Source organism: Bombyx mandarina, chromosome 23 (genome assembly GCF_030267445.1).
Source record: "Bombyx mandarina strain Sakado chromosome 23, ASM3026744v2".
Classification (NCBI taxonomy): Eukaryota; Metazoa; Arthropoda; class Insecta; order Lepidoptera; family Bombycidae; genus Bombyx; species Bombyx mandarina.
The window spans coordinates 16912138-16938275 of record NC_143229.1 but is presented as its reverse complement, the minus strand read 5'-3'; the positions used below and the strand labels follow the sequence as shown (position 1 = coordinate 16938275).

General features: G+C 39.8%; 3 protein-coding genes across 5 annotated transcripts in view; 2 read left to right on the top strand and 1 right to left on the bottom strand.

The window, feature by feature from the left end:
* LOC114244175 (fatty acyl-CoA reductase wat) overlaps window positions 1–8884 on the top strand; it is a 31206-nt gene extending 22322 nt beyond the window's left edge. Inside the window, exons 6-14 of the mRNA XM_028175900.2 lie at window positions 36–181; window positions 587–696; window positions 1275–1352; window positions 2047–2170; window positions 4162–4287; window positions 4821–4940; window positions 6291–6420; window positions 7290–7417; window positions 7987–8884. Coding sequence (XP_028031701.2) covers window positions 36–181; window positions 587–696; window positions 1275–1352; window positions 2047–2170; window positions 4162–4287; window positions 4821–4940; window positions 6291–6420; window positions 7290–7417; window positions 7987–8074 — 1050 coding nt within the window. The 3' untranslated portion in view covers window positions 8075–8884. The remainder of the gene's footprint in view (window positions 1–35; window positions 182–586; window positions 697–1274; window positions 1353–2046; window positions 2171–4161; window positions 4288–4820; window positions 4941–6290; window positions 6421–7289; window positions 7418–7986) is intronic.
* An 869-nt stretch (window positions 8885–9753) lies between these two features.
* Lac (septate junction protein lachesin) overlaps window positions 9754–26138 on the bottom strand; it is a 17002-nt gene continuing 617 nt past the window's right edge. Inside the window, exons 3-11 of one of the 2 annotated variants that reach the window (XM_028175930.2) lie at window positions 24496–24614; window positions 19316–19438; window positions 17325–17481; window positions 16675–16774; window positions 15739–15895; window positions 14577–14683; window positions 13816–13955; window positions 12786–12912; window positions 9754–12362 (exon numbers count right to left, since the gene is read on the bottom strand). In XM_028175930.2, coding sequence (XP_028031731.2) covers window positions 12341–12362; window positions 12786–12912; window positions 13816–13955; window positions 14577–14683; window positions 15739–15895; window positions 16675–16774; window positions 17325–17481; window positions 19316–19438; window positions 24496–24614 — 1052 coding nt within the window. In that variant the 3' untranslated portion in view covers window positions 9754–12340. The remainder of the gene's footprint in view (window positions 12363–12785; window positions 12913–13815; window positions 13956–14576; window positions 14684–15738; window positions 15896–16674; window positions 16775–17324; window positions 17482–19315; window positions 19439–24495; window positions 24615–26138) is intronic. The other variant, XM_089737810.1, reaches the window with a different exon arrangement.
* LOC114244156 (uncharacterized) overlaps window positions 22601–26138 on the top strand; it is an 18198-nt gene continuing 14660 nt past the window's right edge. Inside the window, exon 1 of one of the 2 annotated variants that reach the window (XM_089737811.1) lies at window positions 22601–22739. The gene's annotated coding sequence lies outside the window, so the exon portion shown is untranslated. Of the gene's footprint in view, window positions 22740–22841; window positions 22865–26138 lie in introns of those variants that run through there. The other variant, XM_089737813.1, reaches the window with a different exon arrangement.

Sequence of the window (26138 nt, the reverse complement as noted above, 5' to 3'; positions counted from 1 at the left end):
GAAGTTCATAAGATAGAATAATATCACCTCCGCAGGTTCTGATGCACATCTCAACAGCGTACTCCAACTCTCACCTGCCCAAGATCGAGGAGAAGTTCTACGCCTGTGAACCGACCTGTCAGCAGTTGGAAACCACCATCAGCAAACTTAGCGACGAGCAAATCAACGCAATGTTACCGAAGTAATTCTATTAGTTTCTTTTAAAACCACCATGGTGTCATATATATGGTGGCCTCGTCAGTGGTGGTGTTATCGGTCACCGTCCTCGTCGAACCCGTCGCTTGCGACGAAGGGCTCGACGAGCGAATTAACCCACAGACACAGCCCACTGAGTTTCTCGCCGTATCCTCTCAGTTGGTCACGTTTCCGATCCGGTGGTAGATCCTGCGAAGCACTGCTCTTGCTAGGGTCAGTGTTAGCAGCACTCCGGTTTCAGCCCCGTGAGCTCACCTACACGTTAAGGTGAAGCTGAAATAGTCTCCCAAGGCTCTATGCACAGGTAGGAAAAAAAAAGTTGGTGTAGTTTGGTTTTCAATAAGCACCCCTAGTGTTATCCGATTTAAAAGGAATGCTTTCCAATTTTCAGGATTCTTGGACCCTGGCCAAACACTTATACGTTTACGAAGGCGCTAGCCGAGAAGGAGATCAGGGTGAACGCCAACGGGGTGCCCGTGGGCATCTTCAGACCGGCCATCGGTATGTATACTCATCAGTGCTAACACGTATTTAGGTATTGGTCTACTGGTATAAGCCTGCAAAAAACTTTGATGTGCAAAGACAAAAGGTCTCTAAGTATTATACCAGCGTGTAGTTATCGACAATCAGCTTTTATCAGTAGTGAGGGCGCACGGATAGAACCAACACTCTGTCTATATCTGTCACGACGCAATCTTGGGTTCTGGTTTCAAGGGTCGGGTTACAATTGAAACTGAGATCTCATATCACAAAGATGGCGACATTCATGTTGTCTATGGACCCTGGCCATCACTTAATAATGTCCGCTGAGCGTGATGTATGCAATTAAAAAACCCTCAGAAATTTTTTTACGGGAAGTCTTACATAAAACAGATTCATAAAGGCATTTCTTGTCCAAACACAAGTCAACAAGTCCTCCAGAGCTTGTCTCTACAACGCAAGGGGACGTATGCTCACGTACACTCACGGGTGCTCACGTGTGTTCACGAGTGCTCACACTTCCTGACTTTTCAACAACATGGACAGGAGCTGTGTCTCAGCCACTCTGCCGATTACGTTGCATTTAAACAATATTTCAGTCACGTCGACCTGCAAGGAGCCATTGAAGAGTTGGGTGGACAACATGTACGGGCCGACAGGTGTCGCAGTTGGCAGTGGTAAGAAATTCCTTTTTTTTCACACTTAACCGTTGGTAGCGGAGTTATTACAAGTACTCGCTGACTAGAAGGCGAGCTCACGGGGCTCAAAATGAGAGAATTAGCTAACATTAGCCCTAGCAAGAACCACTACCGGATCGGAATCGCGACCCACTAAGGAGTTCCGACGAGGAACTCAGTATACCGATTAGCAGCCCTTATTACTGCTAGGCCGAGTTGCAATTTACTTTTTTTTTCCCTACCTAAGCTGATGGTTTGGAGACCATGTCAGCGTCGCCAGGCTAGTTGGTGAGCTCACGGGGCTAAAACCTGACGATGTTGCTAACACAAACCCTAGCAAGAGCCGTTCTTCGCAGAATATACCACCGGATCGGAAACGCAACCCACTGAGAAGATCCGGCGAGAAACTCAGTGGGCTGTTTCTGTGGGTTAGTTTACTCGTCGAGCCCTTCGTCGTAAGCGACGGGTTCGACGAGAACGGTGACCGGTTCTTGAGGTACCTAAAAGCACCGTTATTGGATCTTGAGGATCCGAAATGACGTGTTTTGGGCGACATCGACTGTTTACCACTCTCAGGTCTGCAGGATGGGGAATGTAGTTATCGGCGGCAGCAGTTTACATCTACTTACCCTACAATAAAATAATTTTGGACTCCAGTGCGAGTGTGGTAGCATGATACCTGCGTCTCTTTCAGGTACGGGGATCCTCCGGACGCTGCAGTGCGATGGCTCCGTCACCGCCGACATAGTGCCGGTCGATGCTGTGGTTAACTGTCTTATTTGCGCCGCGAAATCCGTTCACAGCACATACGTAAAAAGGTGAGACCAAACGAAATTCGACCGTAATAGCAGATGGCGCAAGGCTTAAATTCGTTTTTAAAAACTAACGCTAGTTGGATCATTTTTTTAAACAAAACAAAGATAAAGTTAAGAAAAGAAAATGACATTTAAATTTCTTTTTATCTTTACCTATTTATACGTACAAGTTGGACCCGCAGTAATCGAAATTCGACAATAGTTCACTATAATTATAAGTTTGAACATTAATATGGTTCTATTGCCAAAGACTATTTATTAAACTTCTATAATCACAGATTTCGCCAAGACAAATACTATAGACAAATACTATTAAAGACAAACAATATTAATCTATTTTCGATTTGACCACAGACTTTAACAATAAACAAAAGAGTCTAATAATATATATATATATATGCGTGTTGTGTCAAATACATAGTAGTGTGCGTAAGGTTTTTTTATTGATTTAATGTATTTGTTTTGCATAATTTAAAAAAAAATATTAACATTCTGCACTCCTTCTCTATGTTCTCTATAAGTGTTGGGAATTTCATATTCAATGACCCCCATAAACGACGGTGACCATTCGGCACCAGCGTAGGTACGCAATACGAAAATAAAACCCCGGAGACACTATGAGGAACTTCCAATGACACTAGACTCATATAATCAGACGTAGCTCGTATCAGCTCATAACACTATTTATTCTCAGTTAGCACAGCGATAGGGTCTTTTGTCCAATCCGAGCTTAACTTTTAGAAGCACGCCTGAAGCTAACTGACCTGAGACGCTTTCATCAGTTCGTCTCATATCTATGTGACGGATTCTTTCGAGGTTATCCTCACAGACTTCAACACGTCCGATTAACTTAAAAAATCGCACAGGCATCAACGTTGCAATATCCCTTGACCCTGACCAGGATTAATAGGCTTAGAAAAATTGCTTTTACTACTCATCATTATTCTCCCGCCCTTCTCCCAGTCACTTGGGGTCGGCGCAACATGTTTTCTCCCTCCATACTCCTCTATCATATAGCATTTCTTCGCTCATTCCCATCTTACACGTATCGACTTTCACGTAATCCATCCATTTCTTCTAAGGTCTACCTCTTCCTTCTCGTAGCCTTTACTACTATAATAATTTTTACTGGTGGTAGGACCTCTTGTGAGTCCGCGCGGGTGGATACCATCACCCTGCCTATTTCTGCCGTGAAGCAGTAATGCGTTTCGGTTTGAAGGGTGGGGCAGCCGTTGTAACTATACTTGAGATCTTAGAACTTATATCTCAAGGTGGGTGGCGCATTTACGTTGTGGATGTCTATGGGCTCCAGTAACCACTTAACACCAGGTGGGCTGTGAGCTCGTCCACCCATCTAAGCAATAAAAAAAAAATAAAAAAATAAAAATTTAAAAAATAAAATAAAAATCTTTTATTTCGACACATCATAGTGTGTTAGTATTACAAATAACTTAAGAACTATGTTAGTATTTAAGTAAATCTAAGTATATCAGCTCTGTCCCTGGCAGTCTGGGCATGTTTGCTGTCGCATGTTCTACATGCTGCTTGATGAACCTACCCAGGGTCGGTCCGTCCAGTCTTTCTGCTAATACCCTCTAGACGTTGTTGGTGCTTCCTTCTACTCTACTATACCATATTGTCAAAAGATAAGAATTCCGTATTAAACGGAAACTTCATAGAATCCTGCATAGAAACATACGTTAATTGCGTTAGGCAACTCTTGACTCTGTCTCTGGCATTGCTGAAGTCCTTGGGCGACGGTAATAACTCACCATCAGATGAGCTGTATGCTGGTCTGCCTACCAGGTCAATAAATAAAAAATCACCAAAAAAAACACGAAAGTTTGCTTGGTGATCAATGGAATATCCCTTAGGTTTGTGCTTATATTGGATATTCCTTAAGACCTCATCAATGAGCTCTTGAAACAATCCAGGCAACAGCACAGCGCACAGGATCCCGTTCAGAAAGTGACAAGTCATACGATACGTTTCAGTCGGCGGCCCATCGATCCACCGATCTTCAATTACGTCAGTTCAGTCGAAAACAGGATAACCTGGGGCGATTTCATGAAGCACAACATGGAAATGATCGATCGAAATCCTTTCAGTGATGCTGTGTGGTACGTATTGTTCAGTATCTTCTAGCCCTATACTAACTACTACTGTAGACGCTTCTCTGCAGCTCTATACTGATTCGATCTACAATTTTTAATGCTTAGTTGGGTGGACGAGCTCACACCGGAGCCCATAGACGTCTACAGCATAAAAGCCGCCACCCACCTCGAGACATGAGTTCTTAGGTCTCAGTTTTAACAGTACAACGACTGCCCTGCCCTTCAAACCGAAACACATTACTGCTGCACGGCAAAAACAGGCAAGGTGGTGGTACCAACCTGTGCGGATTCACAAAACATCCTACCACCAGTACAATTTTGCGGGTTTGATTTTTATTACACTATGTTATTCCTTCACCGTGGAAGTCAATCGTAAACATTTGTTAAGAAAGTATTTCATTAAAAGAATTGGTACCTACCCGCCTGCGGGATTCGAACACCGGTGCATCGCTACGTACGAATGCACCGGACGTCTTATCCTTTAGGCCACGACGACTTCAAATGTACATCCATTTTATTGAATACTATATACATTTCAGGTACATTTCCTTGCGTCTAACGCGATCAGCCATTCTGAATAACCTCTATATATTATTCTTACACCTCATACCTGCTCTACTAGTGGATACACTCGCAATATGTCTAGGAAGAAAACCAAAGTGAGTAGCTTTCTTAGATCTTTCAGTTTGTTTTGGGTCCCTCGTAAGGATTTTCAATGATTTAGATTTCAATATTCATCAATAACTTAAGTCCTCACGTATTCCTGTTTCGAATACCAATGGCAGGATATATACAGGTCTGATGCATAACTACCTACCCGTAAACGTCGCTAATTAGTAGCGCATCTCAGTTTGAAGGGTAGGAGGCAGCATGCAATATTAACGGTTAGCTAGTTTCATTTTAGCAGGCGATATTCTAGTCGATGCCGTCAATGAATCCGGTGGCATTTAGCTTCAGTCATATCCTGGACTGAAGGCACATCTTGCCGTTCCTATATAGCACCTGATAAATCTCCAGCTTCATGCCGTGGTCCCGTTTATCGAGTCTCCGAAATTGCTTCACTGACTTACATCCTAGAGCCTGTAGCGATAGAAGCATACAGTGCCCGACATTAAACACATTCCCGATACTGCGGACCGTGGTAAACAGTCGACGTCGCCCAAAACACATCATTTCGGATCCTCCCGATCCATTAACGGTGCTTTTAGGTACCTTAAGTACCGGTCATCGTTCTGGTCGAAGCCGTCGCTTGCGATGAAGGGCTCGGCGAGTAAATTAACCCACAGACACAGTCCACTGAATTTCTCGCCGGATCTTTTCAGTGGGTCGCGTATCCGATCCGGTGGTAGATTCTGCGAAGCACGGCTCTTGCTAGGGTTCATGTAAGCAACGTCAGGTTTGAGCCCCTTGACCTACTTGCCCGGTTACGCTGAAATGGTCTCTCAAGACCATCAGCTCAGGTAGGAAATAAAAAGGCGTCAAATACTGCACATCGATCTATGGAAAGAGGCTGTCAGCTAATTGTAGATTCGCAAAGCATTACCTCTGTCGCGCTAGCAGGAGCCAGGCCGCAAGCTGCTGCGCTTGGACAACGACCGACAAATGTCACATACGTAGTGTGCGACAGAGATAGCGCTCTACGAAGCCGAAATTAGCCGATGTTCTCTTACCAAGCCACGATGTGAGGTATTTATCGGCGGGCACCGTAAACACGATATGATACGTCACATCAATATATAGGTTTTTAATGTCAAATTCAATTTTACAAAAATCAAATTCAACTTTGTAAATATGAAATTCAATTTTGTAAATGTGTTATGTTGATTAAATATATTCGAGTCATGTATTTAATGAGATTTCTTCTTTGTTTTTGGATTTGTTAATTTGTTGTTAATTTCAAAAGAATAAGTAGGTAACAAAAGATTTTCTAACCTTGAAATAGAGATTGAATTTCAAGTTTAGCAACCTATACAAACTAATTTATCGATGCGAATTTTTTATTAAAACAGAATGCTCAAAGTTTACAAGAAGATACATAAGTTCTCATCGGTCTTATCGTATTTCACGACGAGAGAGATAAGTTTTTGTAACACGAGAACGAGGGAGCTCTGGGATCAGACGACCGTCGAGGATAAAGAGGTGAGTGCTGATTACGGGGCTTAGGGTGAAGTATCAGAGAACCTTAAGCTTTTGGTAGGACGGCTTGTGAGTCCGCACCACGCTGCCTATTTCTGCCGTGAAGCAGTAATGCGTTACGATTCGAAGGTTGGGGCAGCCGTTGGACTGTCGCCGCGAGTCTGGTTGTGGTTTTGAACCCGCAGGAACCCCCCTACTCGGACTTGGAGATCGGACGTCGGGTGTAAGAGTGCAAAGGAGTCGTTTAGTGGGTAGGGCCCTAAAAACATCCTTGGGCCCGCGGTTCGCAGTTGAGGACCAATCCCATATGCCTTGCGCGTCACCTAGGCGCGGAAAACTCATAGGACCTTCGGCCCCCAGCCAGAAAAAAAGCCGTTGTACTGTAAAAATTTTTAAAAAACATTAATCCATCCGATATAGTACTCAATTGGGTGTGAAATCCAAAACTCGTCGGTACATTTCAAGTACGCGTGCACCGGGCGTGTTGTATACACTTGTCAACTCAGCTTCTCGCCGGATCTTCTCAGCGGGTCGTGTTTCCGATCCAGTGATAGATACTGCGAAGCGCTGCTCTTGCTAGGGCCAGTGTTAGCAACGTCCACAGGCTAGAGCCCCGTGAGCTCTTTTTTTTATTGCTCTTGTAGGCAGACGAGCATACGCCCCACCTGATGGCAAGTGGTTACCGTCGCCCATGGACTTCAGCAATGCCAGGGGCAGAGTCAAGCCGCTGCCTACCGTTAAGTACTCTCCGCAAGCCTTGTTTGAAGCTCACCTACTCGTGAGGTTACGCTGGCATACCCCGTTTAAGGTTACCAGCTTAGATAGGAAAAAAATCTTAAGCGTCAATTTCACAAGTCACCTCGCGTCGCCAGCTGTTCCCGTTCAGCATGGCGGAGGTTAACTGGGAAGAGTACTTCGAGAGCTACTTGGCCGGCATCAGGCGTTACCTGTTCAAAGAGAGCGACGAGATGCTACCGAGAGCCAGAATAAAGTGGAAAAGGTAATGTTAATATGTACTTACTGTCTTAGAACGCTTTTTTTAGCTTGGTATATATTGGGTGTTAGGAGACCGCTTCCGAAAACGAAGACAGTCGTCGCGGCCTAAAGGATAAGACGTCCGGTGCTTTCGTATGTAGCGATGCACCGGCGTTCGAATCCCAGGCGGATACCAATTTTTATAATGAAATACGTACTGAACAAATGTTCACGATTGACTTTCACGGTGAAGGAATAATATCGTGTAATAAAAATCAAACCAGCAAAATTATAATTTGCGTAATTACTTGTGGCAGGACCCCTTGTGAGTCCGCGCCATCACCCTGCCTATTTCTGCCGTGAAGCAGTAATGCGTTTGGGTTTGAAGGGTGGTTCAGCCGTTGTAACTATACTGAGACCTTAAAACTCATATTTCAAGGTGGGTGGCGGCGTTTACGTTGTAGATGTCTATGGGCTCCACTCAACACCAGGTGGGCCGTGAGCTCGTTCACACATCTAAGCAGTAAAAAAAAGGCAATTCCAACAACTTTGTCCCACAACCGTGATTTACCCGCGCTAATTTTTCTTTTACAGATTATACTATTTGCATCAGATAGCGAAAATTATTTTTCTGCTCCTGGCTGTTTATACTCTGTGGTCGATCTTATCGTTAATGTGGTAATTAATAAAACACAATGTATTTGTAATTAATTAATTAATTAATGTACGTAACGGTATATATTATGAACGGGCTCAATAAATTTTAGTTTTAATACGTATTTCATTAATAAGTTTCGATATTATATATCTTAATGAAGGGATTTTTGTTACCAAAATTTATTAATTGGTTCTAATAAAAATAGAAGAATTTCAAGTCAAATATTATGTACATATATACTATACATATGTCAAGTTAAATATATTTCAACGAGTGAAAGGCTATTGGGTTTAAGCGACATTCTTGCAACTTCTGTATAGTATTAATATTTAAAAAAAAACGTATATACAAACACTGAGTTGTTTTGTCTTAATATATACTGACACTGTACAATTATAGCACTGTCATTATTTTATTAAATTTCTTATGCAAGAAAGAGTCAAGCATTTTTTATAGTTTTTTTCTGGTAGAAGACCTAGTTTTTATATACAAATAAAGTGATAATGACTAACCTACAGGGCAGTCGAAGGGTTAAACCAAATAGTTTTTCATTCTTCGATATATATCAAAAACGAGCAATTTTTACAAAACTTGCATTACTGTTCCATACCTTACTCGTGAACTAGTATTGTAACGACAGTATCCAATAAAGTACAATGCATTTTATAAACGCGTATTAATAATTTAATTTTTCATTATTTTAATTTAAAAAACGGCATTATTGTAATTAATAATTAATTAATAGTTTTGGAAATATAGAAGATGAAAAAAAACACTTTTCATAATTGTATCTATAAAATATGTTATTTCAATAAATGTAAAATGGTGTGATAATTTGAGTTTTTTTATTTAAATTTTATTTTAACTAAGTATTACTTATATATTTCAAAACTAATTTTGATAATTTTTTGTGTACGTATCTTAAAAGTCAACTTAATTTTCATATATTTAAAAAATGTTTTGACTTTCCTAAAGGATTATATGACATTGTTTATAATCTATATATGTATGTAGAATTGGGAATGTTGCACTTTTACCTTCCTTTTCCAAAATCTTTATTATTATAATAATTAAAAACTAATTGACACCATTTTTTACGCCTTGCTCATTTAAACATCTTCTCTATTTTGATTTTCTGTCATTCTCTTTTCCCTTTCTTAATGTTTTCTCTCACTCACACCTTAACGCTTCGTTCTAAACTTTTTTCATACGTTCCGTTCTTACCAATCCTACATGAAGATCTCGGCGAGTAAATTAACCCAAACACACAACCCAGAGTTACTAGCCGGGTCTTCTCAGTGGGTCGCGTTTCCGATCCGGTGGTAGATTCAGCGAAGCACTGCTCTTGCTTGGGTTAGTGTTAGCAACGTCGCCAGGTTTGAGCCCCGTGAGCTGACTAGTTCTGTGAATATACCAGAATACGTTGGAAAAAAAACTAAGCGTTAGCTTGTGACACATTTATCTCTCTTCTCGCGTGACGTCAGAGCTAACAGTTCAAATAGTTTTGCCACTGACGTTATCACTTTAAACCGACTATACAGAAAACCAATACATTTTTTATATTCTTTCTTGCGAACCAAACATAATTTTTAACTATAAGATTACACAAAAATAACAAAATTAATATAAACACATTTCGTAACCAGGTCATTGAATTTCATATGAAAAAAAAACACACACAACGAAGAATAAAACACAATTAAGTTACTACAATTTTTTTATTTTCAAAAACACACTCACCATCACTACATATAAAAAAAAAATTATATCCGAAATTACAAAAAAATAAGTCTTTAAAACTGGATGGAATTAGAATCGTTATAATCACAAAACCTAAAATATCTAATACAGTCCGAGATAAATTGAGATTTTAAAACAAAATAAAAATTACAAATACATTAGTCCAGGTCGCGTCGCTAAATTGTACAAATCAGATAACTTCTATTAATATCTATAGATGTTATTAATAAAAACTCACCCTGAGCCTGAGATTTAAAACTCGTTATACTTATGAATACTGCGTACAATATACGAAAAATTGTGATTCATTAAGAATATAAAACATGATACTAAATTCTATTTTAACTACGAAAATCGATTGAAAACGTTGGGGCGACACGTTTTTTTTTTTGACCTACCGTCATCCATATCGACGCTTGAAAGGCAAACGTGACTAAGCGACAATAACTGCTTTGTACATAAATGATAGGCAATAACATATTCGATGCGCAAAAAATATATATTTCTAGGTCTATTAAAATCATTTCAATCCTACAGCTACTAGCTGGATTCTAATACAGCTGGTTTCTTTAAAATAAATTTTGTTTTCAGGTATTTCAACTTTAGATTAGTCTACTGTAAAGTTCACGCATTGTCGCTTAGTCACGTTTGCCTTTCAAGCGTCGAATATCTTTAGCAGTGTTCTAGGGTGCTGCTATAAAGCTGTCAGAGATATACACGTGAAAGAATAGGACACTTCGGAGCGCTACCAAAAAATACAAGACAAGTGGGTAGCGTATTAAAAAAAAAAGGATACGTTATTATAGTGCACGCAATGTAATACAATTCGATATCAGTTGATAACCTACTTCGTTTTCCATTGCGGGTTCGCGAAATTCAAACCATCGATACAAAAGATGATATCAGTTGTTAACCCACTTCGTTTTCCATTGCGAGTTCGCGAAATTCGTACACATCGATATAAGAGATACGTTATTATAATGCACGCAATGTAAGTCGATTCGATATCAGCTGTTAACCCACTTCGTTTTCCATTGCGGGTTCGCGAAATTCGTACACATCGATATAAGAGATACGTTATTATAATGCACGCAATGTAAGTCGATTCGATATCAGTTGATAACCCACTTCGTTTTCCATTGCGGGTTCGCGAAATTCGTACACATCGATATAAGAGATACGTTATTATAATGCACGCAATGTAAGTCGATTCGATATCAGCTGTTAACCCACTTCGTTTTCCATTGCGGGTTCGCGAAATTCGTACACATCGATATAAGAGATACGTTATTATAATGCACGCAATGTAAGTCGATTCGATATCAGCTGTTAACCCACTTCGTTTTCCATTGCGGGTTCGCGAAATTCGTACACATCGATATAAGAGATACGTTATTATAATGCACGCAATGTAAGTCGATTCGATATCAGCTGTTAACCCACTTCGTTTTCCATTGCGGGTTCGCGAAATTCGTACACATCGATATAAGAGATACGTTATTATAATGCACGCAATGTAAGTCGATTCGATATCAGCTGTTAACCCACTTCGTTTTCCATTGCGGGTTCGCGAAATTCGTACACATCGATATAAGAGATACGTTATTATAATGCACGCAATGTAAGTCGGTTCGATATCAGCTGTTAACCCACTTCGTTTTCCATTGCGGGTTCGCGAAATTCGTACACATCGATATAAGAGATACGTTATTATAATGCACGCAATGTAAGTCGATTCGATATCAGCTGTTAACCCACTTCGTTTTCCATTGCGGGTTCGCGAAATTCGTACACATCGATATAAGAGATACGTTATTATAATGCACGCAATGTAAGTCGGTTCGATATCAGCTGTTAACCCACTTCGTTTTCCATTGCGGGTTCGCGAAATTCGTACACATCGATATAAGAGATACGTTATTATAATGCACGCAATGTAAGTCGATTCGATATCAGTTGATAACCCACTTCGTTTTCCATTGCGGGTTCGCGAAATTCTAAAACATCGATACATGTGTTTGTATCGTTATGATTATTGTCGTATTGTCTTCGGGAGGGCCTTTGTAACACAGTCGAGTGATCGATTTGTGTAGTTACTCTATACATAATCTATTTACGCACAATCAGGTCAGTGTTCTTCGAGGAATTAATTAACTGATCGCTTAATCTTAGCCCCAAATGACGTCATACAAAGAAACTTAGGTACAGGAATTGAAAAAAAAAAAAAAGAACTGAAGAAAACCCTTCATCTATACGTGGACGATATTCTAATGATAAAACACTAACCGACTTATAATCTATGTACTGTTATAATAATTAATCATTGGGGAAAAAAACCATTCGTGTCTTCCTTAGAATTACCCTCTCGCAACAAATAAGTTACAAGAAGAGAAGCAGGTTTCTTTTCATTTTTAAATTGAGATATATCTTCATTACCTTCTAAACATGTATACTATGAAAATCGGTGACGTTACAGAGATATGTTCCAGTAGTTTAGTTGCCGCATTCGGATCTCCGTATACAAGCGGGTCTGGTCTCAAACCCGGGTAGTTAATGTTTGGTATTGGTGATTCTGTTGAGAAAAAACAAAATAAATATTTGTAAGATTGTGATTCTTAAGAGCTGCAGAGGACTGTGTCTATAGTAGTGTAGTATAGGACTAGAGGCTAGATGTAGGTCGGATCTGTGTCTGTTTGTGTACGAGAAGAGCTCGGGATCAGTACAGAGCTGCAGAGGACTGTGTCTATAGTAGTGTAGTATAGGACTAGTGGCTAGATGTAGGTCGGATCTGTGTCTGTTTGTGTACGAGAAGAGCTCGGGATCAGTACAGAGCTGCAGAGGACTGTGTCTATAGTAGTGTAGTATAGGACTAGTGGCTAGATGTAGGTCGGATCTGTGTCTGTTTGTGTACGAGAAGAGCTCGGGATCAGTACAGAGCTGCAGAGGACTGTTTCTATAGTAGTGTAGTATAAGACTGCCGGCTACGTGTGCGTACCTTCTAAAAGCCATTCCCACGTACAGCCCCAACAAAGCAAGGACAGTCCCTACAGAGGGCGCCACGGCCGCGGCGCCTCCGTACCGCGCCTGGCCGCAGGCGGGAGGGCACACGGGTATAATGGATTCTAAAAGCAAAAACAAAAACAAAAGGCATGCGTTAAACTCAACATTCAAATTGTACGAAGTATTTAATTAAAATGACGATGACATCCGATGCTATTTATTACCAATAAAAAATATCGATCGAAAATTTTCTATTTACTACAAGCAATGTAACGCGAATGAAGAAACAGCTGATCCGGTGGGGTCAACGACCTCTACGGATCGAGCTAGTCGGATCCTGGGTAATAGTTGTCCAGGATCCTAATCCTTGACTGTCGTACTTACAAAGCATGCAAGGTACGGCTCTACAATACTATCAGATTGTATCTTCGGGAAAGTTCTTTTTATTTAAAATTTTTTTTATTACTTATATAGGTGGAGGAACTCACAGCCCACCTGGTGTTAAGTGGCACCGGAGCCCATTGCCATTTACAACGTAAATGCCGCCAGTAGTTTTTTTTATTTTTTTATTCCCGTTTTCCCCTGACGTTGTCAAGGCTCTTGTAAAGCCTCTTTAATGTTTTATATTTATTTATATCATATACATTATATTATTTATATTTGTTTTATATTTATGTATAATTTGCCTGGAGTTTTTGATTTTTTCTTTCCAAAGTAATGAAGTTACACTATTTTTCCCAATAATTCCCATGCTTACCAGACCATATTATTTCTAATAAGGTGGAAGCATGGGTCAGGCTTCTTTATTCCGTTTTCTCAGTATAGTTACAACGGCTGCCCCGCCCTTCAAACCGAAACGCATTACTGCTTCACGGCAGAAATAGGCAGAGCGGTGGTACCTAACCGTGCGGACTCACAAGAGGTCCTACCACCAATTATCTTGCACAACCCTGGCTCTTGTACTAGTTCAACGTCGCTTCTCAGCCAACTCAGATGAGTATCGAACCGTTTCTACACGTGAGTACCTGTGAGCTCGACGTTCCCTTCTGCTGTACCCAGCTTATTCTGAGCTTTGCACGTGAACAGCCCGTACTGTCGCTTCTCGATCGTGATAACCCTGATCGTGGTGTCTGTGAACTCGTCCGCCGTTGCGAAATGCGAGATCCTGCAAGCAGAAACAGATTCTAAGTCAGCGGCCTGAAGGAACATTCTCCTGTGAACTTTACGAGTTGTAATATGATCTCTAATACTAAACACCTCAATCGAACCTGTGGCGAGTAGATCAATAGACTGATGAGACGAATAGTATATTAGGACGTATGTTAATAATGAAACTGGATTGAGGTGTATGTATGTAACATTCTGGGAGATGCTATACTTTTATTGGAGTCGACTGATGATCTTGAGGTTAGGACCTCAACGGTACTGTCCAGTGGAATTATCATTTGAGCGCAGGGCTGCTCTGTTGCTAAGCTCCACGGAACATCAGCGTTATTTAAGATATAATTATATGTATGTTGGTGAGACAATGCCTGGTAATTGAAATGCAAACTTTTTCACTAGCTAATTACCAATAGCGTCTAGGGGTCATTTTTTGTTTCAATTAATTGGTAGGTGAGCTCACGGGCTCAATCTGAGAGAGTTTGTTAATACTGGCCCTAGTAAGAGCAGTGCTTCGCTGAACTGAGGGTTAAATTACCCATCAGACTCTTGAAAACGGTGCTTGGAGTGCCTAAAAGCACCCTCAGTGGATCGAGAAGATCCGATAGGACATTAGTTCTCTCACCTATAATGTTGGTTGTTCGACAGCTGGATGCCGTCTTTCAGCCAGGTGATGGCAGGCGGCGGGTAGGCCTCCACGTGGCACTCCAGGTCCATGTCGTATTGGAGGGCCTGGAACAGTTGGGACACACGTGAGGGAGAAGCATACTGACGGACGCATTCACGTTACAGATATCGTTCTGAAGCCAAACTGTGCTGGGTTGGCTATGACTCATGTATTGAAATCGAAGTTTCAACCGTATACTGATCAGTTCTTCTGGATACAATTCCAATTCTATGTCATGCGACATTATCACTACAATAGTTTGAGACAATTACTATATACAAATTTGGAGCAGTATTGGAAGCATCTGCTCAACAACTAACCAGTTGCGCCAATGTCCTTTGATGAGATCCTTTAAACCTGTAGTGAGGTCTTTAACTTCATAATCAGATTAACCGACTCACAGTTTGGCTTATGTTAATTTTTTTTTTAAATTAAAAATGAAGGTAGTTTAATAACCTAAAAGTACATATTATTATCCGCAATATGCTTCGTCAAAAACCACAATACTTACTTTCAGCTACAAGCGTCGTCATAAGTAACCTATACGTCCAAGCAAACAGCAATGCGCGCATAGGCATCGGCTAGTCAAACAATAGTTAATAAATTATCGGTACTAAAAATCAGTATAAGCCGCGCCAATAAAGAAACGAATCTAAGATGGCGGCGGCGATCATGCGCTCTCACTCTTAAACTATTGCTGTCTTAGTCACACGGCGCGTACTGCATGCAAAAAAATATCAGTTTTGACTTTGTTCCTTTGTTCTCACACGGTCTCGACACGCTCTGTTTTCTCTCAAATTATGTTGTTATTTGTTGCATTTTTCCGTTATTTCGTTGTTATTTTGTTGTTTTTGTTAAATGCCAAGACACCAAAGTAAAGTACCTACATTCTCATTTGTTTTTTTATATTTTTTTTACAATAACCAACTTTTTCATCTTTCTTTTTATTTGTTGACCCTACCATCTGTCAGTGCAGGTACATAGACGCCATTTTCAAGTCGTTTGCTTTACTGGCGCGACTTATACCTTTAGACACAGCTTCAAAAGGTTCTAGACGTGCAGCCCTACTAAGAGTTTTCGACCACGACCTTTTAGTGAGTCTGCGGTCCGTGGTCCTCACCTGGGAGAGGCGCGGGCGGGGCACGGAGATGAGGGGCGCGAATTCCACCTCGAGGTTGATGTTGCGGCGGGCGCCCTTGCCGACGCCATTGTCCGCCACGCAGTAATAAGTGCCGCGGTCCTCCTTGTGTACGGCGCTTATCTTCAGCACGTTGCCCCTGCGCGGACCACACATGTAGACGACCGACCCCTCCCCCTCCCAAAGTGGGGGGCGGGACTGCCACTGTATTTACTGGTGGTATGTCGGATGGTGAACCCATCAGTATAAAACCGATCCCAGCTTATAGAACAGGTGGACCCCGGTAAACTTTTATAGAGGTATTTTTATGGCAACATCTATTAGATTATAGGATAGCCCATAGACCTTACTCATCTTGAGATATCCGGTTTCAATTGGGGTAGAGGTCGGTGATGCCTACCCGTGTGGGCTTTTATTGTTTTTTTATTTTTTTATTGCTTAGATGGGTGGATGAGCTCACAGCCCAAGTGTTAAGTGGTTACCGGAGCCCCTAGACATCTACAAAGCAAATGCCGCCACCCACCTTGAGATATGAGTTCTAAGTCTTAGTATAGTTAAAACAGCTGCCCCACCCTTCAAACCGAAACGCATTACTGCTTCACAGCAGAAATAAGCAGGGCGGTGGTACCTACCCGCGTGGACTCATAATACATCCTACCACCAGTAATTACGCAACTTATAATTTTGCAGGTTTAATTTTTATTACAGGATGTGTTATTGGTTCACCGTGGAAGTAAATTCTCAAGTACGTATTTCATTAGAAAAATTATTACCCGCCTGCGGGATTCGAACACCAGTGCATCGCTACACACGAATGCACCGGACGTCTTATCCTTTAGGCCACGACGACTTCACTACACACACAATGTGTAAACAAGGGTCACATTGGCGTGGCTCATGCGTGCTCACAGTCCTCACCTGTAGATGGAGCCGCCCGTCGGCAGGATGGCGTTGTTCTCGCGGCGCCAGGATATCTTCGGGGGCGGGAAGCCACCAGCGTAGCATTCCATTTGAACACCTAAAATGAGATTAAAATTAATCACTATTTTATACATATAGTTCTTTCTTAGAACGAAATTTTAATCTTAAAACGGCTCTCATGTAAAGTTGCATAAATTTGCCGCTTTTTTTTAATTGCTAAAATGTGTGGACGAGCTCACGGCCCAACTGGTGTTAAGTGGTTAAAAGAAGCCCATAGACATCTAGAACGTAAACGCCGCAAAGTAACTTGAGATATGAGTTCTTAGATCTCAGTTTTAACAGTACAACGGCTGGCTCACCCTTCAAACCAAAACGCATTGCTTTACGGCAGAAATAGGCAGAGTGGTGGTACCTATCACCAGTAAGCAAATTATAATTTTGCGGGTTTGATTTTAAATACACGGTGTTATTGCTTCACCGTAGAAGTCAATCGTCAAGATTTCTTAAGTACGTATTTCATTACAAAAATTTGTACCCGCTAGCGGGATTCGAACATCGGAACAGTCGCCTCGATACATACGAGCAGACCAGGCGTCTTATCTTTTAGGACATGATTCCTAATTGCCCAATAAATAGCCTATACTTACTTTCCCCTTCGCTAGCGACGATTGACCTGGTGGAATTGTCCGATATGATGGGGGGCCTCCTGACCTGGAGCTCCACTTCAGCGGCGATTTTGTTGCTTATGGATATCAGCACTTGGCACTGGTACCAGCCGGCGTCGTTCTCTTGAATATCCCTGATCTATTGGCGGCATCAGAATATAATAGTACAATTATAGTGGTGTACGATGGATGTAATCAAAGATGTTACCGTATTCAGCTGATCAGAGATCATCAACCGAAATGAAAGAAAAAAAAAACATGTTTAGTTTGAATTATAATTTGGCAATAGTTAGTTGTAATAGTCAAGTCCATCCTTAATTGTCGTAATAAATAACCCTTTTATTGCTGAGCTTACTTTCACATATTTTGCAGGAATTGCAAAGGGATTTTTGAAAAAAAATTACAAAAATCCATGTTAATTCCACAGCAAAATAATTTTAAATGTTTTTTTTAAAATGTTAATTTATTAAAAAGATTATACGTGCGCGCGCTAAGACACGTCCGTACACGTTAATACCTAATGCCTATAATAAAACTACACAAATAGTCGATATTCCGACGCTCGGTCCTTTATACACATTAATAAAGAGTCGTCAAAGGATTAAATTAGTGTGTTGTAAGTGGAGTCTCTACCCTTGATTGTCTTAGCAATAAAAAGAAAATTTTAATTAGTTTTTATTTCGAGTTATTATATTTTTCACGAACCCTAGTTCGTAATCATATGTGTATGACAGATATAGAGCATGACTGAGTGAGAGAGATAGAAGATGTCGTGTTAGGAAGTAAGAAAGACGGCGAATGAATGTTGAACACATAGTTTTATTTTTTAAGTGAGAGGACGGTAGTTATGGGACGCAAAGACAGACAGACGCGGTGAACTCGATGATTTAGTTATATAAAATAAGAAAGACGTAATAAAAATTAAGTTTTTGTGAAGTAATTCACTGATTCACTGGTTGAAAGGCGATTGCATGCAGCGGAGATGCGAATGTTGCGATGGATGTGTGGAGTAACGAGAATGGATAGAATACGGAATGAATATGTTAGAGGTAAGTCTGAAAGTGGCACCTGTGACAGAGAAGCTGAGAAGTGCGCGTTTGGGATGGTATGGACATGTGATGAAACGAGATGAAAATGAGGTTGGTAAGAAAATGTTAACTATGAATGTGGAAGGATATAGAGGAACAGGTAGACCTAAGAAGAAATGGATGGATTGCGTGAAAGACGATATGGGTAAGAGGGGAGTGAGCGAAGAAATGGTATATGATAGAAGAGTATGGAAGGAGAAAACATGTTGCGCCGACCCCCCGTAACTGGGAGAAGGGCAGGATAATGATGATTCACAGATTCACTGGTCCAACCCGAATAGAAGACTCCATACATCGCACACACGGTGCTATAAAGTCACTTATGCAATTTTTGTTAACACTGAACCGAGTATGAGAAAACGCATTTTTTAATAGTTATTAGTGAGACGAGAGAGATGTTTGCTTTTACTGATGAAGTTTAAAGTTGTAGTTTAAATATTATCATTTCATTTCTATAGCCTAGCAGAACTATTTAAGATGTTGAATTTTCCAAAGTTTCTCCTGGAAAATTACATAATTTGCTAAGTGACGTTATTGCGTTATTATGTATATGGAAACTAGCTGACCCGGCAGACTTCGTAGAGCCTCAATCGATAAATAAAAGACCTAAGCGTTTGTATAAAAGCAACTTAAAACAAACAAAAGGAATCCGTCCGACGGGGGACACATCAAAGGAAAAATAAAATTGTTATTTTTAGTTAATTCCGAGCATTTTCATATTTATTTACCTTTTAAACCTGCTCTGGACTTTCGCAAATAATTCAAGACCAAAATTAGCGAAATCGGTCCAGCCGTTCCCGAGTATTAACGAGACTAACTAACTAACAGCAATTCATTTTTATTTATATATAATTTTGTACGCAATTATACTGGAGGACAACTCACGGAGAGCGTAAACGTGGCCGTTGCCTCGTCGTGGCGCAGCGAGAATCTAGAGTCCTTGATGATGAGCCCGGCGTTGGTCGACAGGGGTATCGATTCGATCGTCTTCAAACCATCGCGCTTGGTCTGCAACAAAATATATCGTTAGAGGTTTAACTTTTTTTTATTTGAGGGTAGGTTGCCGCTGCCTATAAAAGGCGGTACGGAGAAGGTTCGTGAACACCCTCAGGTTGGGTTCACGCGGCATTGTCTTGCAGTCTGCATGTATATATACCGAAATTCGGACAACTTCTTAAAAGGAAAAAAATTCAACTCCGATGCGGCAGTCCAAACCGCCGTAATATTATGTACTAAGATTTTTTTTTTCCCCTGTAGGCAGACGAGCATACGGCCCACCTGATGGTAAGTGGTTACCGTCGCCTATGGACTTCAGCAATGCCAGGGGCAGAGCCAAGCTGCTGCCTACCGCTTAATACTCTCCACATGGTTTGAAGAAGGACATGTCATAGCGCTCGGGAAACACCGTGGAAGGGAGCTCATTCCATAGCCGGATGGTACGTGGCAAAAAAGACCTCTGGAAACGCACTGTGGATGACCAGTGGCTCCAGATAGTATGGATGAACTCTACTCCGGTGGCGGGCGGTGCGATGGTAAAAACGAGATGACGTATCATCTCAAACAATTCCTCAGAGAGCCATCCTCCCATGGAGCTTACGGTACAAAATACAGAGGGAACCAAAGTCCCTCCGCAGACCGAGAGGTTCCAAACGATCCGTGACAATAGGATTATCGACAATCCGAACGAACCCCTGGGTTTTGCTTCTCAAAATATACATCAAAAATCAATTTATTTATAATTCGAAAAGAAATGGAACGAGGGCGTACGTGACCAGCGGCACGGCAGTACATTTTTTGACGTCCTTAAAGAAAGACACAAAAAGACGAAAAAGAACGAATTGACCGTTCTCATATAAGACGACAATAGAACAAACGACCGTTCCCCTGTCCTGGTGAAATTGGAAAGGCCTCCGGGCCACCAGTAATCCTTCAATCATAAAAAAAAAAACGACCGTTCAAGTGGTAATCGACCGTTTTTTTTAATTTATTGATTTATTTTATTTTTATACTTATTGTACACAAAAAGAAAATACAATAAAAACAGATTTAAAGAATGTCTAAATACTATGTACAAAGGCGGGCTTAACTCATTCATGAGTTTTCTTCCAGCAAACAATTAGCAGAGAGAAATACGATGTATAAGAGGGGAAATAGTGTACAATATAAGAGCTATTAAAGCATGATTTTTAAACTAAGCTTTAAAAAAAATATATATATTAAATGAAAATAACATGAACGACCGTTCAACAATATTCCGACCTTCGAGAGACGATTCGGATACTTTAGTTTACATACCACATTTTCTATTGAAGCCTTCATAGTCACATTGATTGTCCGTAGATAAATTAATATCAATTTACACACATTAATACAAGGACCTTCAACTAGACGTCAAGTAACCAAGTGGCTGAATTATTAAGTCATAGAGTACTATTTCTATTGTAGAAGCCGTTACTTCGATATACCTTGGGAGATGCATACTACTTTTCATTTACAAGCGAACACGACCCACACTCCTGTGACGTAAACTATCGAAGTTCGTAGAAATCAGTGAATGGAACTGGTTAAAGAACTGAACGGCCGCCTGGCCTGAAGTAGTTAGTGCAGCCCATAGACATCGACAACGTAAATGCCGCCACCCACCTTGAGACATGAGTTCTGAGTCTCAGTTTTACAGTACAACGGCTGCCCCGCCCTTCAAATCGAAACGCATTACTGCTTCACGGCAGAAATAGGTGGGGTGATACCTACCCTTGTTAGCTCACAAAACGCCCTTACTACCCGTAACTTCGCAAATTATAATATTTGCGTAATTGATTCTTATTTTACTCCTTCATCGAGGTAGTCAATCGTAAACATTTTTTTTTTATTTTTTTTTTATTTTTTTTATTGCCTTTGTAGGCAGACGGGCATACGGCCCACCTGATGGTGAGTGGTTACCGTCGCCCATGGACTTCAGCAATGCCAGGGGCAGAGCCAAGCCGCTGCCTACCGCTTAATACTCTCCATAAGCCTCGTTTGAAGAAGGACATGTCATAGCGCTCGGGAAACACCGTGGAGGGGAGCTCATTCCATAGCCGGATGGTACGTGGCAAAAAAGATCTCTGGAAACGCACTGTGGATGACCGCAGTGGCTCCAGGTAGTATGGATGAACTCTACTCCGGTGGCGGGCGGTGCGATGGTAAAAACGAGATGCTGGTATCATCTCGAACAATTCCTCAGAGCACTCCCCATGGAACATACGGTACAAAATACAGAGGGAACCGAAGTCCCTCCGCAGACCCAGAGGCTCCAATTTGTTGAGCACGTATTTCATTAGACAGTAGTAATGGCATCCTCGGGATGATTGCTTCTCGCGCTGATTGTCCGATCCAACATAAATGGATGTGTATAATTACCGGACAAGACTGACATATCCTTATTATTATTTTACTCTTCATTATGAAATGTGTATGATTTTCTTTTTATTTTATTTTTTCTCCAAATTAATTGACTGATTGACATAATGATAGCTAATATTGACATAGAGTGGTTACTACTGTATTGATATAATTATGTGTTTCTAATTCATTTCCTTTGTATATTTAATTAATTGAATTAGTATATTGTTCATTTTCTATTTCTATTGTTGAACTGTTTGTGTGCTGACTATTGTATTATTATTATTTTATGGATTTTTTCTGAAATAAATGTTTTATTATTATTACTATTTATTAGGGAGATTCTTGATACGAATGCAACGGGCGTCTTATCGTTTAAGCCACGACGACTTCATAAATATATTTAAATGTGGTCTCAATTCAGCGGAGCACTGCTCTTGCTAGGGCTAGTGTTACCTACCCTCAGGTTGAGCCCGTGAGCTCACCTACCCGTCAGGGCGTAGCTGCAATAGCCCCTTAGGCTACCGGCGATTGGATACGGAACAAAGGTATCAATATTGTCAAAGACAAAGAGACATCCTAACCTTCATATACGAACCAAATACGAACGAGTTGAGCGAATGAATAACAATACATTTAAATAAATTCGTCGCTTCTGTCACTTCGTAAGATCTATGGGCATGTTATGCTATAAAAAAAACACAATTGAATTAAAAAGCCACATATACATTGTCGTGCATTATCATTATATTTATGTTAATGTCTAAATTGTTTGAACGATTCACGCTTGTTAAAGCGAAAAACAAGATGACTTCATAAAATTTTATTGAAAATAATCATATATTATAAATTTTACGTGATAAGAGATCGTGTTGATTGAATGTTCATTGTCCCGTGCTGAAGTTAAGACGTGTGCGTTCTTACTTATGTGAGTATAAAAACATTTTAATAATACCGCTACATAACTGAGTGCAGTGGTTAGCGCTCTCGACTGTTGGACCGAGGGTCGTGGGTTCGATTCCCGCATCGGGCAAATATTCGTGTCATAAACAGGTTTGGTTGCTCTTTGCCTGAGTGTTTATTAATCGATTTCAAAAAAGAAGGAGGTTCTCAATTTGACTGTTATGTTTTTTTATGTTTGTTACCTCATAACTTTTGACTGGGTGAATCGATTTTGATAATTGTTTTTTTTATTAGAAATCTGACGCTTCCCGTGTGGTCCCATTTCAATTTAGTCCAGTTCTGATAATGGTATCCATGAGAAAACCATATAAGTCTTAAATTTGCATTATGTACGAGCGCGACAAATAGATGAATAGTTCAATAACTCAATATCACGCAAACCGATTTCGATGATTATTGTTTTTAGTGTATATTAATTTGTTTTGGAATATATTTTTTGTTTTCTATTTGAAGTCGGTTTTTGTTAAAGCATGTCTGTTTACAATTATTATCTATACTAGCGACCCGCCCTCGCTTCGCTTCGGAAACTGTAATTCATTATTGATTTCTCCACTATTTAATGGATGTTATTATACATATAAACCTTCCTCTTCAATCACTCTATCTATTAAAAAAAACCGCACTTATATCCGTTGCGTAGTTTTAAAGATTTAAGCATACATAGGGATAGACAGAGACAGCGACTTTGTTTTATACTATGTAGTAACAAGTATATATTTAAACATATGTATGACAGTCTTTGGTACCCGTAACACAGGGAATCCTAATTTTGGGACCGATTTACTGTGCGTGATTTGTTCTCACTTCTTTATTTACTATTATTATAATGTAATTAAATGTAAAATCCCTTCCCGAATCCCTTCCTGGTGGAAGGGATTGAGAATTGAAGATGGGTTTCTGAAGCTATAAAAAATCGTTGTTAAAGCTTCAGAATCCCATCTTCAATTCTATATGGGAGCATGGTCTGCTGGGATACCAGTAATCAATGACAAAGTGATCTATTTCCATTTGATGTCCAATAGATCAGTTACCACCACTCTGCTTATTTCTGCCGTGAAGCAGTAATGCGTTTCAGTTTGAAGGGTGGGGCAGCCATTGTAACGATTCTGAGACCTTATAACTCATATGTCAAGGTGGGTGGCGGCATCTACATTTTAGATATGTATGGGCTCCAGTAACCACTTAACACCAGGTGGGCTGTGAGCTCAGCCATCTATCTAAGCCATAAAAAAAACCATCAAAAACCTTGAAACTAGCTTCTTCAAGTTTCAAATTGCTTTTTTTTTTACAGTAACAGTATGGGCTATTTTCCATAAAAATACTGCCATCTGATGAAACACTATAAATGTTTTTGGGGCGTTTGATTTTTTTGACTAGTTTAGTCATGTGTATTTCATCACCTACCTTGAGACATGAGGAATGTCTCGATGATTAGCCAATGGCTATCCCATACTTCAAATTGGATTGTACTATGACATGTATGTATGTCTGACTATGGCCGTTCTATGGACATATCCCTAGAAGGGCCATAGCAATGCCCTCTACTTGTAAATGTCAGTTACTGATTCCAGTATACTGGTGCATAATTCAGAGAAAGCTATTGGGTGTGGTCAGATGAATCTCAGTCATCATTTTCAGCATCCAAAGACCTGGGGGGCTGGTCAATTATGAGAAATATTGGCTTTCCGGCATGGAAAAGCCACAGGCACAGACAGACTTACCCAGACAACAGGAAACTCTTGAGCATAATGCACGGAACATTCCAGGTCTACCTGGCCTCCGATATCCCTGATCTGCTCTTGTGTGATGTGCGAGATTGTTGGTGTCCTTTGGGCTGATACTGTAAAGACAATTCAAACTTATTTTTACATTTGACAATGTTAATGCAGCTACTAAGAAGGCAATATCTTAACTGCATTATAGTTTGGTCTGTCTTGAAAATTACTAGTGATAAGACATATTGTCTTCTCGCATTAAAACTGTATAATCTCAAAACTTATTAATTTTACAGGAAAGTGTTTTAAAGGTTTAACATGTGATATTTTTAATATTAATCATCTTTGCAACAGCTATTTTTTTTTACCAGTTACATTATCAGTCTTATAGAGAAAGATAAAATTATGTATTAATTTTGTTAATAGTAGTCAAAATATGGGTAAACTAAAAAAAAAAAAACTACAACTAAACTACTACTACTAAAAAAATACTGGTGATACCAAATGATTCCGCATATTAACTCAATTTCGAATATTTTTGAAAATTGTACACTTTTAATGCGAAAAAACGATCCGAGATAACTCCTTATGCATGAATACCACCATCTTACTATTTCAGCAGGAAAGCAATCATGTGTTCCTTGATACTAACTGTCCAGCCTAAATTAGAGTTGTTAAAAAACATAATGCATGGAAAGTGCTTAAAATTACATAAAACTTTAAGTCAGACGGGTACATTTGTCATGACTTTTGTTTAAGTTTATTACATTTTGCCAATTGAGTCGACTATTATCAAAGGCGGCAATCTGACTTTTGGACAATGATTGGTAAATCAGAAAAACGAATTATTGACTTTGTATTCCATTGGCAGTCACAAAACTCTTCGGAACGACATCTTAGATAAATAACAGGTTAACTATTAACCTTTATTAAATGCAGGTTTTGAACCGTATTCTTTGAAGGAGACGATTATATTCAAATAAATCTGTATTGACATATCAATAAAAAATTTTTGTCCAAATGTACAGATTGCCGCCTTTGATAATAGACGACTCAATTGTAACATTTAAATCAAGGTATAAGAAATTCAGTGAAGCCCTAACAGTCTGTATAAGATCCATAGACGAATTTCTGTGGTGCCACACAAAAGCCCTTAAAAGTTTTTGTGGCACTCTAAGCTTGATTGTAACTTTTTTTAAATCAGGTTGCAACAAGTTTTGCCACCTACCATGACTACTCTCCTAATATTAAGCTAAAAATCTTACATCACATTAGTGTATTTAAGATCAGTGTGTTTTTTGAAATATCAAAATGTCATCATTTATTATTTTCAAATTTACATAAATAGCTACTTTAGATCTGACTAATATTTCTTCTTCACAATGTATTAATACCATGACTTAAATATCAGTTTGTTGTAAATATTTTATGATCACACATTGTGTTTGTGTTATAGCATGGAATTCATTACAAACATTACATCTTTACTTGTTTTAATATTTATGTTCCGAGACTGATTTAACTTATCATTGATATTGTTTTCAAAACTCTAAGCAGAGTAGTTTACGATAAAATAGATGGGTTTTCTTGCCTGTGCAACTTATTTCAAGGCAATATAGGTACTATTTCGAAAATAAAACTTAGAAAAA